The sequence below is a fragment of the Tamandua tetradactyla genome, chromosome 11, assembly GCF_023851605.1.
Source record: "Tamandua tetradactyla isolate mTamTet1 chromosome 11, mTamTet1.pri, whole genome shotgun sequence".
In the NCBI taxonomy this organism is placed as follows: Eukaryota; Metazoa; Chordata; class Mammalia; order Pilosa; family Myrmecophagidae; genus Tamandua; species Tamandua tetradactyla.
The window spans coordinates 39,023,190-39,037,519 of record NC_135337.1 but is presented as its reverse complement, the minus strand read 5'-3'; the positions used below and the strand labels follow the sequence as shown (position 1 = coordinate 39,037,519).

General features: G+C 36.0%; 1 protein-coding gene and 2 pseudogenes across 1 annotated transcript in view; 1 reads left to right on the top strand and 2 right to left on the bottom strand.

Moving 5' to 3' along the window:
- Positions 1–14,330, bottom strand: part of COL24A1 (collagen type XXIV alpha 1 chain) — a 427,584-nt gene that overhangs the window by 215,081 nt on the left and 198,173 nt on the right. The window contains exons 24-25 of the mRNA XM_077119355.1: positions 13,215–13,268; positions 5,438–5,482 (exon numbers count right to left, since the gene is read on the bottom strand). Coding sequence (XP_076975470.1) covers positions 5,438–5,482; positions 13,215–13,268 — 99 coding nt within the window. The remainder of the gene's footprint in view (positions 1–5,437; positions 5,483–13,214; positions 13,269–14,330) is intronic.
- LOC143649483 (ras-related protein Rab-18-like) lies at positions 6,819–7,476 on the top strand (annotated as a pseudogene).
- Positions 10,934–12,797, bottom strand: LOC143650935 (BAG family molecular chaperone regulator 5-like; annotated as a pseudogene).

The window sequence follows — 14,330 nt, the reverse complement described above, 5'->3', positions numbered from 1 at the left end:
TTTTTGTAATAAGGAGTAGAGTACTGATTTGGAAGATTATCCATGGCCTTTCTTCTTCCTCTTCTTTTCTATCAGTCTTTATTCACCAAAACACCAGAGAGTGAGCAGAAAATCAGAGGACACAGTACATTACTTACCAAATTTTGCTGAATTGATAAATTAAGGAACAAATGATGTGAAACTCAATAATATTTTAAGAGGTGAATCTATGTGACCAGACTACAGGAAAAATTATATGAATCTCTTCAAATGGGCAGGAAAGTGGCAACTAAAATTTAGTCAAGGGAAATTTATGAAAAAAACTTCCAAACTTTACATTTAAAATAGCAGAAAAATAGCAGGAAAGCACCTTGATTGTTTTCCAAAGACATTCCCAGTTTTCTGCTATATGTACAAAACGGTCTTCATGGTTTTGAGTATTAAAAATAAGGAAAAAATAATAGACATTATCCCCCATTCATTCAGAAAGCTGTGAAGCCACTGCCTCTAAAATCCTTAGTGCAGTCCTGTTTGCTACAACTCCAGAAAGACATCATGAGATTGGGGAAGGATCAGAGGAAAGATGCCAAATTGCCTGGTGAGAGGAAGACTAGGAACATTTAAATTCTTAGAAATGAGGCAGAGATTTTTAAATGATCTTTAGACACAAATATGCCAATGATTTATACTTCCAGAATATTCCCGAGAAATGAACGACAGTTTAGTTATCATAGAACTATTAGGTACTTGGTATTGACGAGAATCCTTCCTTTTTCTCATCCTTCATCCAAACTATCATCACAAATGCATCTTAATACATCTATTTCTCTTTATCTTCACTGCCATCACCTGATCTAAGCTTTCTTTCTCATTTAGACTCTCATTTAGAAATTGAAACCTGACTGATTTCTGTTCCTCGCAATCATACCCCAATTTATTGATCCATTGTAATCAGAGTAAGTTTAAAACACAAGTTGTATCATGTCATTGACGTGCACAGATACTTCAATGCTTCATCAACGTTAGGAATAAGCATCAACGTTAGGAATAAGTCCAAAGTACTCAACATGGGCCTGAATGGTTTGGCTCCTACCTCCGTCACTAGTATTATCTTCTCACATGACTTTTTCCTTGGCTTAGTCTATCCACATTGGATTTCTTTCAGTTCCTCAAAACAGATAAAATCCTTTTCCATTTTTAAGACTATCACCTGTAACAGAACCATCTACCACCACCATTACCATAGCAGCAACGTTTATCAAATTTTTACTATATGACCCTGTGGTAAGGGCTTTATATGTATTGTGCTTAATGCTCACAAAAAACTGTGAAATAGTTATTATCTTCCTTCTTTTACTGCTAAGAAAACAAGATATTTAGAGACGATAAGTAAGTGGTAAAGGTGGGAAGTGTGCTATCCTGTATATTCCTGAAATAGTTCTTTCTACACATTCTTCCTGGTAAACTCACAGGATTCCAGTCACAATGCATTTGTCATTTCCTCAGAGAGACCTTTCCTTATCTCCTAATCTAAATTGGCATCCTTGTCATAGTCCCTTAAACTTCTCCTATATAAAATATGTCACAATTTACAATTATATATTTCTTTACACAATTATTTAATGTCTGTCAAATCTCTAATAAGTTTCATGAAGGGAGTATCCATAAAAGTACCTGGTAAAATCAATAAATATCTCCTGAATAAATGACTGAAGATAGTTACACAAACATTCTAATAAGAAAGTGTTAGATAACTCCCTGGAAGAGCCTGTTTGTGTCAGGAAATTCTATCAAGAACTTCTTGCCTACTTTGAACCACAAGCTCTTCCCTCAGATTTATTTGTAAAATCCGTAATGCTAGAATGGGAGGTGTGATGAGGCATCTTTTGAAATTAAGATTTACTGAGGACATATTTACAGGAATTATTTCTTTGCATGCAGAAAATAATTGCAACAGGTATATAGAAATGAAATATTGATGGGACTCCTGTGCTTGGAATGCTCTGTCACAAAGTGGATTCTAACTGGTATAAATCCAGAAAGAAACAAATTTAAAATGGGGGAAGTTGGATGGGTCACGGTGGCTCAGTGGCAGAGTTCTCACCTGCCATGCTGTAGACCCGGGTTTGATTACAGGTGCCTGCCCATGCAAAAATAAATAAACAAACAAACAAATAAAATAAAATGGAGGAAGTCTAGGTCAAGGCAATTAAATGACTGTACACAAAGTTTGGGCAAAGTAAATACTACTTTGGGATGTCCCAGATTTATAAGATTGATATCCTGAAGTGCAACTATATCTTCCCATATCACTTGTGAGTTTTGTTGGCAGCAGAACTCTGGATTGCATGAACTATATTTCTCAAATTTTGAAATTAACAAGAAAAAATTTTCTTGTTAAAAATTTAGTGAGATCCAAATATATTCTTTAGGCATTCTATATTTTTTAATTAGCTCATTATAGACACTCGATTAAAAAAAAAGAGCCTTTATCCCTATCCTTAATGAGAGAGATGAAATTCAAAGTTAGAAAGATCTTTGTTCGTTTAATAATATAACTGGTGCCTAAAACTTCTCTACAACATCTAGGCCAATTGCCTGTCTACTAATATTAAACATTCCCAGCATGGTATAATGCAGAGAGATTTATTTTTTCAGTTAGGAACTCTGGTTTTAAATGTCAGCTCAGCAATTTATTAGCTAAGTAACTTTGACCAGGTTACTTACTGTGCTTCCGTTTCCTAACTTTCACAACTGTAGTAACAAAATGTATCTTTAAAATTTACGGGGAGTGTGAGGGTAGTTCAATGGTAGAATTCTCGTCTGTGTGCGGGAGACCCGGGCTCAATTCCCGGTCCATACACGTCCCAAAAAACAAACAAGCAAAACAAAAAACAAACAAAAATTCAACAAATGGTGCTGCAATAACAGGGTACTTACATGGAAAAGTAATACAATGTGACCCCACCATACAGTATACAAAAAAGAAAATTGTTTGAGAATTAAATGAAACCATAAGATGAAATACCACTAATGCTTGGCACATAGCGAATGATTAGTAAATTCTCTTTTCCCTCCAGTGCCAGAAATCCATTAGATGTCAAGACAGCACATATCCTGTTTGGAGATCCCTGGCCATTGGTTCTTGTATTATGTGGAACTAGTTCAACACTATTCAGTAAATAACGTTTAAAAGTTGATATATAAGCTTTTTAAAGATAAGATGTTCTTCATTGGTGTTTTAAGTTTGGTTACTAACTTTAACCTTTCAACAGTTCTTAAGTAATTTGTCAATCAGAAATTGCAGGACTTAATTTCTTTGAGTGACCTTAGAGAAATATAAGTTAACAATCATATCTAATGAGAAACTTGAATAATCTAATTGATATAAATGTTCCACTGCAACTTTCCTTCTCAGCAAAGACAAGGTGACCTTCCAGTTTTCAAGATTAGTTATGGCAATGACCTGTTAAGACTAAAATAGATCTTATTTTTATTACTAATGATACAACTATCAGAAATGTTTTTTGTTTGTTTACTATATAAAGGTAATATTATTATAACAATATAATAATTATTAATTAGAACATGTCTAAAACTGTTCTGTAGAAAATTTTATTTTTATTTAAGTCACAAATAGGAATAGGAAATTGAATATGCTCATTTAATTTCAAATGATATCTCCTGCTTTGTGATAAGCACCCCTGCACTCTATAAATAAACTTACTTGCCTTGTGTTAATTTATCACTTTATGTAGTTATATGGATTCATTTCTTAAAGACTTTTTTTCATTAGAGAATATTTTGGCTGTTTTTTCCCACTCCAGAAAATAAAATTACTTCCAACAGATTTGGTACAAATATAACATAAAACCTTCTTATTCTTAAGTAATGAAAATTTAAGCAAGTCAAATTTTATTTAAGGAAAGGAACTATAATATATTTTCTAGTTAATTATCTCTTTGCTTATTCCAATCTATTAAACATAAATAAAAATTACCTTCAAACTATTTAGCTACTTTATGATTTAATAACTCACAGCATTTTAATAATGAAATATATTAAGTTCAAATTTAAGTAGAAATTATCAGAATGAAAATTAGGCCAAATATTACAAATAAGAATGCTCCTGATATCATAAATATAACTTATATTGGAAGAAAATATCAGTGATGTTTTTGATCACTTTTCTCATGTATAGTAGGTCTTATTTGTCAATAGAAACATCACAATGAGTAAGTTTGCAGTGAGCCATAATATAAAGTATAAATGCTACCATTCTTTATACCTTCTTAAATGCAGATCTCTGCATTGCATTTGTACAATATAGATTTAATTGTCCAGTTTCACTTTACATCATTTTTACACAGTCTAGTTCTATTTGAAAGTGGTCATTTAAATGAATAGTTTTATTTTATTTGCATTACAAAGAGGTAGGAACAGAATTTGCAATGGATTTGTACTCAAAACCCTGAGCATAAGCATCACTAGTAGGTGCCACAGCAATAATAGTTTCAAAAGATGTTTCATGAAAACTCAAGCTCATTAATGTCAGCGTAGCAGGATTGTCTGAGTATACATTCAGTAGTTCCCTGAACGCATTTTGAAGATTTTAAGCATTTCCTTCCTTATGGAGGATGATGAAAACCTAGTTTCAGAAAAGTGGCTTTCACATGCATGAAAACTTTTCATGCATGCATGAAAGACTCTTTAGGATGAAATAATGACTCCTCCAATGAAGACACCCCTGATTCCTCCAATTTGTAAATATGCATTTCCTTCCTTGACAATTGTCTCCTCTGGTTAGCCAAAACTACTTAGAGACTAATTCATCCCCTTAAACAGAAATCTGTCCGGAACCTTAGAAACAGTAATCCTTATCTTTAGGATCACACTTCTTTCTCGCTTTTGCCTGAACAAGGTGCCTGAACTTAATTCCTAGAGCTAAGGTCCTTCATCTAGGCATCTTAACTCTGTAGATAAGTAACCTCTCCTAGGTCCTCAATTTTTGTTGCAAGTGCCAACCTGGGTAGTAAGCTTATATATTTCAGACATTTATAAGCTTGGAAGAGCAAGCTCTTGATTTTCTATTCACTTTTTTAGGAAATTCAATCACTTCTTCAACCCAGTAATATTTTCCACACCCATAATAATATTGAAGTAGAACCTCCTAGTATTCTCACAGAATTTAGATGGGACATTAAATGAGAAAGGAGTACTGATCCATTTACACAGAGAATTATTTGTAACATGAAAAATGTAAAAGAATGAAATCATTTCAAATTATGAATAAGGAACAAATATTAATTCAGCATGTCACATATTTCTGTTGAGATAAAGAAACTGTAGCGGACAAGTATTACTTTAAATTTTAAACACTGATTATGGCTTATAAGATTCCTCAAAATGCTTAGAGATGATTTAAAAAAATGAAAGTAGGAGCATAAAATAAGCTTACTGTTTCACCAACTTTTCCCATGTTTCCTTGATCTCCTACTTCTCCCTGTTAATAAAGAATATAAAGTTGCAAAAATGACTATTTTTCAAACACAATTACTCATAACATCTTTCCTATTTTCATTTTAATGAAATTATCTAATCAAAATCTAGAAAAAGGCAAAGGATTTTCAGATATCCAAATTTCTGTAATAGAATTATGATTTTTTTATAATATTTATGTAGTATTTCTGTGGTCTTTCCTCTACTCTCATTTGTTGGTTCTACAAAAAGTCACCCAAAGCTTGGAAAGAAGGCCCAAAATGTGAGTGACCATGCTTTCAATGCCATAAAGGGTGAAGACCACCCACTGATTTCTTGGAGAATGCATTTCAACTATTTACTACTGTTTAAAGGACCCAGACTTAGCAAAGATAGTTTGACTTGTAGATTTCTATTCTGTTCAGTAGAATAGATAACCCCAAAAGTTGTGGTTTATTCCCTTGTATCTAACCCACAAATCTTAATCTAACTTTTTCTATTAAATTGCATACAATACAAATATAAATATAGATATAACTTCTTAAATGCTCTTTGAACCAGCTTTAACACTTTACTGGTTCCCTCATTAATTAATGAGATGAATAAAATCTTTGATGAGTTTATTTCATACCTATATTGAAGTCATGATGCTATTTATTTATTTTCACATGAACATGGATTACACCATTTAATGCAGACCCAAGACCATACTTTTTTGGGGTATGTTTTACTTCCATGCAGATTCTCTTCATGTAAGATCAAAAAACACAATACAATGTGAAGAGCCCAATTTAAAAATTACACACAGCAGCCCGTGTCAATACAAAGAACTCCCAAGGAATGAGAACAGCCAAATCTGGCATTACAGGGGCTCAAATTGTGAGCTGACTGATTGGCTTCAAGCTATACCAATACACTGAAAACAGGATAAAATTATGCCTCAACAGTCACTCGTGGCCAATTTGATGGTTTAGGTTATCAAAATAACCCACGTGAAAACTTCAAAATGACTGTGGCAGAACTCAGTATCCTAAACTCATGCACATTGCTTGAAGCTTAGGAAGAGCAGGTGGCTCTATAAAAGCTGTAAAAAAAAAATTGTTCGAAAAGAACCATTGGCGAAATGAATGATTTTTAAAGAAATGTTGGCATTTAACTTGCAAGAGCGAAATTAAAAATTAAATGGTGCAGACGCTGAGCTGCCTCCCAGCGGAAGTTGGGCTGGCGGGGCTTCGGCCGCTTCAACTCCAGGTGTAAAAGGTGGCAGCGCTGCACGGTGCGCATGCGCGGCAGCTCTCCCGTGGGTAGGGTTGAGAGCCGGGCCTGGGTGGCCAGCTGGGCTCGGAGCTGAGCTGGTCAGGATGGACGAGGACGTGCTGACCACACCTAAGATCCTCATGATCGGCGAAAGTTGGGTGGGCAAGTCCAGCCTGCTCTGGTGGTTCACAGATGATACTTTTGATCCAGAACTTGCAGTGACAACAGGTGTTGACTTCAAGGTGAAAATAGTTTCAGTGGATGGAAATAAGGTGAAATTTGCAATATGGGTTCCTGCTGGTCAAGAGGGTTCAGAACATTAACTCCCAGCTATTATACAGGTGCACAGAGTGTTTTATTAGTTTATGATATCACAAGAAGGGACACCTTTCTTAAACTGGATTATTGGTTAAATGAATTGGAAACATACTGCACAAGAAATAACATAGTAAACATGCTAGTTGGAAATAAAATTGATAAGGAAAATTGTGAAGTTGATAGAAATGAAGGCCTGAAATTTGTACGAAAGCATTCCATGTTATTCACAGAGGCAAATGCATAAACCTGTGATGGTGTCTAATGTGCCTTTGAGGAACTTGTTGAAAAGATCATTCAGACCCCCAGACTGTGGGAAAGTGAGAAGCAGAATAAAGGAGTAAAATTGTCACACAGGGAAGAAGGCCAAGGAGGAGGCGCCTGTGGTGGTTATTGTTCTGTTACAAACTCTGGGAAATTCCATCTCTTGCATATTTGATCAGATAAAGACACCTAACTGCTCTTTTAGGGACCTTGCAGTTTGCACATATTTGTTTTGTATCATGGTAGTAAATATTTGCAAGAAATCCCACTCAATAGCTTTCCCAGGTAAAATGTTATGGTAAGCATGCGTGATTTGCAGTCTACAGTTTTTTATGTAACATAAAAGGTGTATTTTTTAGGAGTACATTTGATTTTATGAATTACATTTATTATGCAATTAAAAAAAAAATCTATCCATCAAGTATATGTTGATACAAGGTCTGTTTTTGGTATCCACTTTGCTTGCATCCTTGTGGTAGTTAGATTCAGTTGTCAACTTGGCCAGGTGAAGGCACCTAGTTCTGTTGCTGTGGACATGAGTCAATGATATGTGAACCTCATCTGTTGCTGATTACATCTGTAGTCGGCTAGGAGGCGCCTGCTGCAGTGAATGATGTTTGATTTAATTGGCTGGTGCTTAAATGAGAGACTCAACTTAGCACAGCCCAAGCAGCTCAGCATACCTCATCTCAGCACTTGCAGCTCAGCCCAGGCCTTTGGAGATGCAGAAAGAAATCACCCTGGGGAAAGTTGTTGGAACCCAGAGGCGTGGAGAGAAGGCCAGCAGAGATTGTCCTGTGCCTTCCCACATAAGAAAGAACTTCCGTTGAAAGTTAGCTGCCTTTCCTCTGAAGAACAAAATAAATCCCCTTTTATCAAAAGCCAATCCATCTCTGGTGTGTTGCATTCCAGCAGCTAGCAAACTAGAACAATCCTCCTATTAATTACTGAATTACTTGGTACACGCAGTGCCTGGAAACACTGGGAGGTGCATGTGTATTATCAAACTGGTGTATTCCTTCAGGAATAACAAAGAGCATGATTCTATAACTCTTCTAGGATGTGCCCTGGCAGATTCTCTTTTAGGACAACACAAAATTCTCATTAAAGAATGTAGCCCAGACCACTTATAATTAAAAAAACTTTTTGTTTTGATGATGCTTCTAAACTAGCATTGATACATTAAAGCAGTTTGGTCTTACGTTTTAATTTACTGCAATAAGTAACCTGGTTGCTTACCTGGAGTTTTTAATTCTGTTGTAAGTACACTGGATGAGTGGCCCTTCTGCACAGCCTTTTGGGTTATGCAGTGTTTGACAGAAAGGCAATAAGATTCCCCCCTCCCCCATCTTTGCTTTCCCAAGAACATGAGTAGTGTGTTTACTGTAACTCATACAGTTCTTACCACTTTGCAGTCCAACACTTTCTTTCATAAATGTTGGTAATGTTTGTCAAAGTACCTCAATTGTAGCCTGTTTAATGTTTATAAAGACCTGTATCTTATGACTTTCTAAATGGCTAGTCATTATTAAAAACCTATTTCTGCATTTTGAGGGTTAGAGTAGAAATACCAAGTAACAATTTGAGAAAGGCATACTGCTTTCTAGATATCTGATGTGTGGAAAAATACTGTTATAATGAAAATCTTGATCATTTACTGTAGCAAGCAACCATTAGCTTATCACAATCAACTTGTACAGACGAATAAACCTTTCCACAGTATTCAGTTTTCTAACTTATTGCTCTTGTGCACTGTATATTTTTTCACTCATGCAGGTTAACTTACATTGATCCCTGATATTTTAAGTCCCCACATAAGTAGTTTGTCCGTTATGATGGACATTATGATAAACTCCATAAGTGTCTCTTCATATAAAGTTGCAACGGATAAGCATTTTTGTGGTTCACTTTGCAGTAGTGTGTTAATGCATTTCAGGTTGGATTCTTTCTGAAATGTACACCTTCACAAGTGAAAACCTCACATTCCCCTTGCTTATACTTAAGACATTACATGAATTAATGGTTTTATACATTCTGTATGTTCATAATACAAAACACTACTATAATGTTGGGAAAAAAGTAGCTAACAGGTATACTTAAAGTTTGTTCATGTAACATTTAAACTTTAGATTTGTGTATTTATGTGGCACCTATATTGGCCATCTTTTTGTTTATTATTTCTTGTTCTTTGAGTTATAATAGTCTTTCTGTGTCCTGGATTGTGGTCTTAATTTGGTGAGAATTTGGATACACATGAGTTTCTTGAATATAACTTTTAAAAACTAATATTGTTTGATTTATATTGTAATCTTTTATAGTGTTTGAATAAATATAATGGTCTGCTTTCCCTACAAGAAAAATTAAATGGCATAACCTAAGGAAGGATGCATCCAAAATGAACCATAACCTTAATTTCCCAATTAAGACACTGCTCTAACTTAAAAGCTCCTCAACAGAGTAACAGCACTCTAAAGTTACAATGCAGAAAAGCAATTCTAAAACTACTGTAGCCAAAATGAGAACACTTATGACCTGCATGGGGGACAACTTCACTGCTCCAAGGCCCATACTTGCCCTTTGGCTCAACTCTCCAGTGATTCCACAATGTTTCCAGTAGGCAACATTTCAAGGACTTCTAATTATGGGGCAATACTGAGACAAGAAATGAGGATTTGTTTAAGGGTATCATTTAGGTTTTTTTACTATCATTTAGGTTTTTAGGGCTATTCCTTTATCTATTAGATTTTAGGGTGTTTAAATGACAACTTCCCTGCACAAACTTCCCTGCACGAAGTTCCCAGATTACTATGAATCTCTGAGAGGGAATGAGAGATTAGAGCTCAAAAGATATGCTCTAATATGATCAGATATCCTATGAAAGGTGACTGTGGAAAGGGCAGTCTGTTAATCAGTTAGAATACCGGACCAAGATTACAAAGGCACTTCAGAATTTTTGGCTATTCTTTCATTTGCATTCATAGGCAAGCATAAAACTGGATCCTCAGAAAGTATTTACAGTAATATACATACCTTTTTGGCAGAAGAAAAACATTTCATGCACCGATATATTTTAATGGCTCATTTAGGCAATAAAGAAGCTTCCACACACCAAAATATGGCCTAAGTAGTTCAGCAGGCACCTTGAGCAAGCCTCTGACTCAGAGCAGCTTTGCTACTTAGTTCCAGGGAATGGGCTGTTTAAGATGCTGGCTGTGGCTACCTAACTTCTGACAAGCCCTGAAGATCTGGCTCTGAAGGGTTACTGACAGTTTCTGCTATAACACATTGTGAAATGCCACTGGGCATATTTATCAAGCACATCAATACCCAGCCTTGAGTGACAGAAAACCATCAAATACCACATTCAAGCATTTCTGTGCAGTTTTTGTGTAATGTGGCTTTGGGAACTAGTTTCCAGTTTTCATTATCTAACTATTGACTTTTTTTTTTTAAGATTCATTAGCTTCAGTTAAATATTCCAAACCAATACTAATTACAAACTAGTTTACAAACAAAACAACCTGAAGGTATTTAATAGCTGATGCTTTATCCTTTCAATGCAATCTCATCGTTTTTGTTTTTGTTTCCACCATTTTCACAATTTTCCTATATCACACACACAATATAAGATATCCTCCCTTTAAAGGCAGAGTATGGGGTGAGGAGGACAATTTTTCAAATAAACAAACAACAAAAAATTTGCAATAGAATAGAATAGATCTTCAATCAAAACCATCCTATGAACAAAACCCACCCTACGAACTGGGTAAGACCACATCAGGATTTGTAAACAAAACACAGATCTTCCTGCTTTTCTCAGCATATTAATATGCATCATTGTATTGCTTTGTGCTTGGGCCTTATTCCTACCTAAGAAAAAATGTCCCCTTTCCTAGTAACGTTTTTAGTATTGTAAGATTATATCTATTTTTAATGTTCTGAAATATCTGCATTTTAATGTTTGTAACAACCCATTTTAAAATTAATTACAAAAGCTGCCCTTATTCCATATTTCGATGAGGAGAAAAACAGCCCCAAACCAAAACGAAACAAACAAAACCATACCACATCATACAGATAAGGAGCCAAATGGAAAAGTTAATGTGCTGCAATGATGTTCATTTTGCAACATCAAAAGCAGCAAAGGTAATGAATACAATTTGCTTAAATAATAAATACTGGGTTGAAATATGCACATATAAATCATACTTAGGCTCAATGTCAATGAACTGAAAGCTCTCTATAAATACATAGAAGTATATATAAAGTGCAAAACAAGCGATATCAGAAGTGAGATCTCTGGCATTTTAGTACCCCCATTCATCGGACTTCAGGTGAAGGTAGCTGAGAATGTTCTGGGTGAGCTTCACTGCCTGCTACCTGGCATCCTTACACCTCTCTCCTTGTGGATCAAAGGCACCCAGCGCCAGCATGCTTGGTAAGCAGCTCTTACAGTTGAATGTAATTCTTATCAGTCCAATTTCTGCCAAATGAAAGAACTTCCTCTTGGATCTCTGGTAAGCTTCCAAGGACATCCCAGACTGCTTTATGTGATGGGCGCTCCTTAGCAACAAATAACTTCTTTTCTCACAGGCTTCCTTCAAGTCAGTAGAGTTTGCACTCAATCACAGCTGTTCTCCTGGCTCTTTGAATGCAGGTTTTTTTTTTTCAAGACAACCTCATCCAACTGTCCAATCAAACCCTGCAATTATACTTTGTGGCTCAAGTATAATTCAGGATTCTGTACTTGAAAAAGTTTATTTTTTATTTCTCTCATTCTCTTTAGGACTTTTTCAATTTTAAAAATGGAATAATTCTGTCCCAGGTTAAAAGCATATATAGTATCTGCTTCCTCCTCTAAATCCAAATATTTCAATAATTTGATGATATCTCTTACTACCTCCCTTTGATAAGTCTTGACTTCTGTATGCCCGCACACATCTAAAGCATCCAGATTGGCAATCAACCCCAAGAGCACACAGGATAAGTGCCTGCAAGTCTAGTTGTTGTTCATGCCCATCAGCAGTGCCATCAGAGTGCCTCTAGCCTTGTTTACATCACACATCACAGAATTAATTTTGGCAACTGATGGATCTATCTTTTCAGAAAGCGGCAGGGAAGGCTGCGTCTTCATGCAGTCTTCAAGGATCTCTTGTACTGCACAGATTTTTGGTTAAAGTGTGATACCCTGCTTACTGCAATGAAAATTTTCCTCCAGTTTTAATGTAGACCAGCCTCAAAATGATATCCTGGATGCGTTCTTCAGATTCATCAGTTACACAGTTACCTCCACTATACAATGGCACGAGCTTTTATTTCACCAAGAACTGGGCTTCCTTAAAAATGTTCTGTATTTCCAGCCAATGTGGGTGGTTAGAATTCTGCTCCAATTCTTCTACCCTCTTTCTAGCTTGCGTTGTTAGGCCCAGGTCAAGACACCCGGACAGGCTATTGCAGCCAGTAGCTGCTGCCACCACCACTGGCCCCTTCACTGGCTTCCCCGTTCAGATTTAGCCAGGAGAAGTGAGAGGGATGCAGCCTGGGGCCTAGCTCCAATGCCTCACCCCTTAAAGGGCTGATTTTCTACCTCGCCACCTCAACTACAGGAAGCCAAGACAGCAATCAGCTTAGATCTCTCCTGGTGCTTGTGAAACTGAACCCAATGAAAGTATAGCTATGGGAAATCAACACCCTTCTATTAGCAGGCTTCAGGAAATCCAAAAGGAAATAAAAGTCTAGAACAGCAAGTAATTGGTTTCTGTGGTGTGCTGGACAACAAGAATTATAAGAAACTGGAAGGAATTCTAAAAAAACAGCTTTTTGAAATAGACTGTAGATACTGATGTTATTTTTTTAATTCTATTTTAAAACTGATTTTTAGAAAAGCTTTATTTTTATTTATTATTTATTTTCAGCTTTACCTTTAAGCCTTCAGGTCCTGGTACACCTGCATATCCCTTTCGACCAGGTTTTCCCTATAAAAGAACAGAATGAAAAAAAAAGAGGGAGAGATTTAGTCATTCTCATTTTTTTAAAGTTTCCAAACTTTATGAAACTTTAGACTATTCTTATAAGATGAAACACTTCAAAATTATTTGATGAGTGTGGCTTTTAAAAATCATACCGGTAGCAATTCATTCTACAAATACGTATTGACTGTCTATAATGTGCTAGCACAGTTCTCAAGTATTAGGGATTAGGGATTAGGAATTAGGAAGTACATCAAACATACCTGTCATTATAGCGTTTACATTCTTGTAAAGATGACATCATTTTTAAAAAATAAGTAAAATATACAGTATGTTAGGTAGTGCTAATTGTGAAGGACAAAAAATTAAACAGGGAAAGGAGATATAAACTGTTGTGGAAGTTTTGAAATTTTTTGTATGACTGACAAGGAAGACCTCACTGAGAAAGAAGCATCTGAATAAAGATTTAAAGAAAGGGATAAGTTCTGTGGATATTGGAAGGAAAAGCATTTCACATGAGGGAAAAAAACAGCAAATGTAAAGCCCCAAGATAGAAACATAACTGTGTATTCAAGAAACCATGGGGAGCCAATGTGGAGACAGGAGAAAATCAGTAAGGCAATGAGATTGGAGAAATGAATGGAAAGTGGGAGGCCAGAAAACTCTCTTAGGTTACACTTAGGACTTTGACTTTTTTTGGAGGGGGGACGCATGGGCAAGCTCCAGGAATTGAACCCGGGTCTCTGGCATGGCAGGCGAGAATTCTGCCACTGAGCCACCACTGCACCACCCAGGATTTTGACTTTTATTCTGAGTGAAAGCAGGAAGACTTAGACAGGCTTTGAGAAAAAAGAAGTGCCATAATCTATGTTTTAACAGGATCACTTTGATAGAACAACAAAAGGAGGGAGCCCAATTAGGAGTCTACTGAATAATCCAAGTAAGAGATGACAGTGATATCGATCAGGGAGGTAGCAGAGGAGGCTGTGAGAAGTGACTAATTTTGGATATGGTTTCATTGTAGGATTTCCACAAAGTATTAGCAGTCACATGTGGAATGTGAAAGAG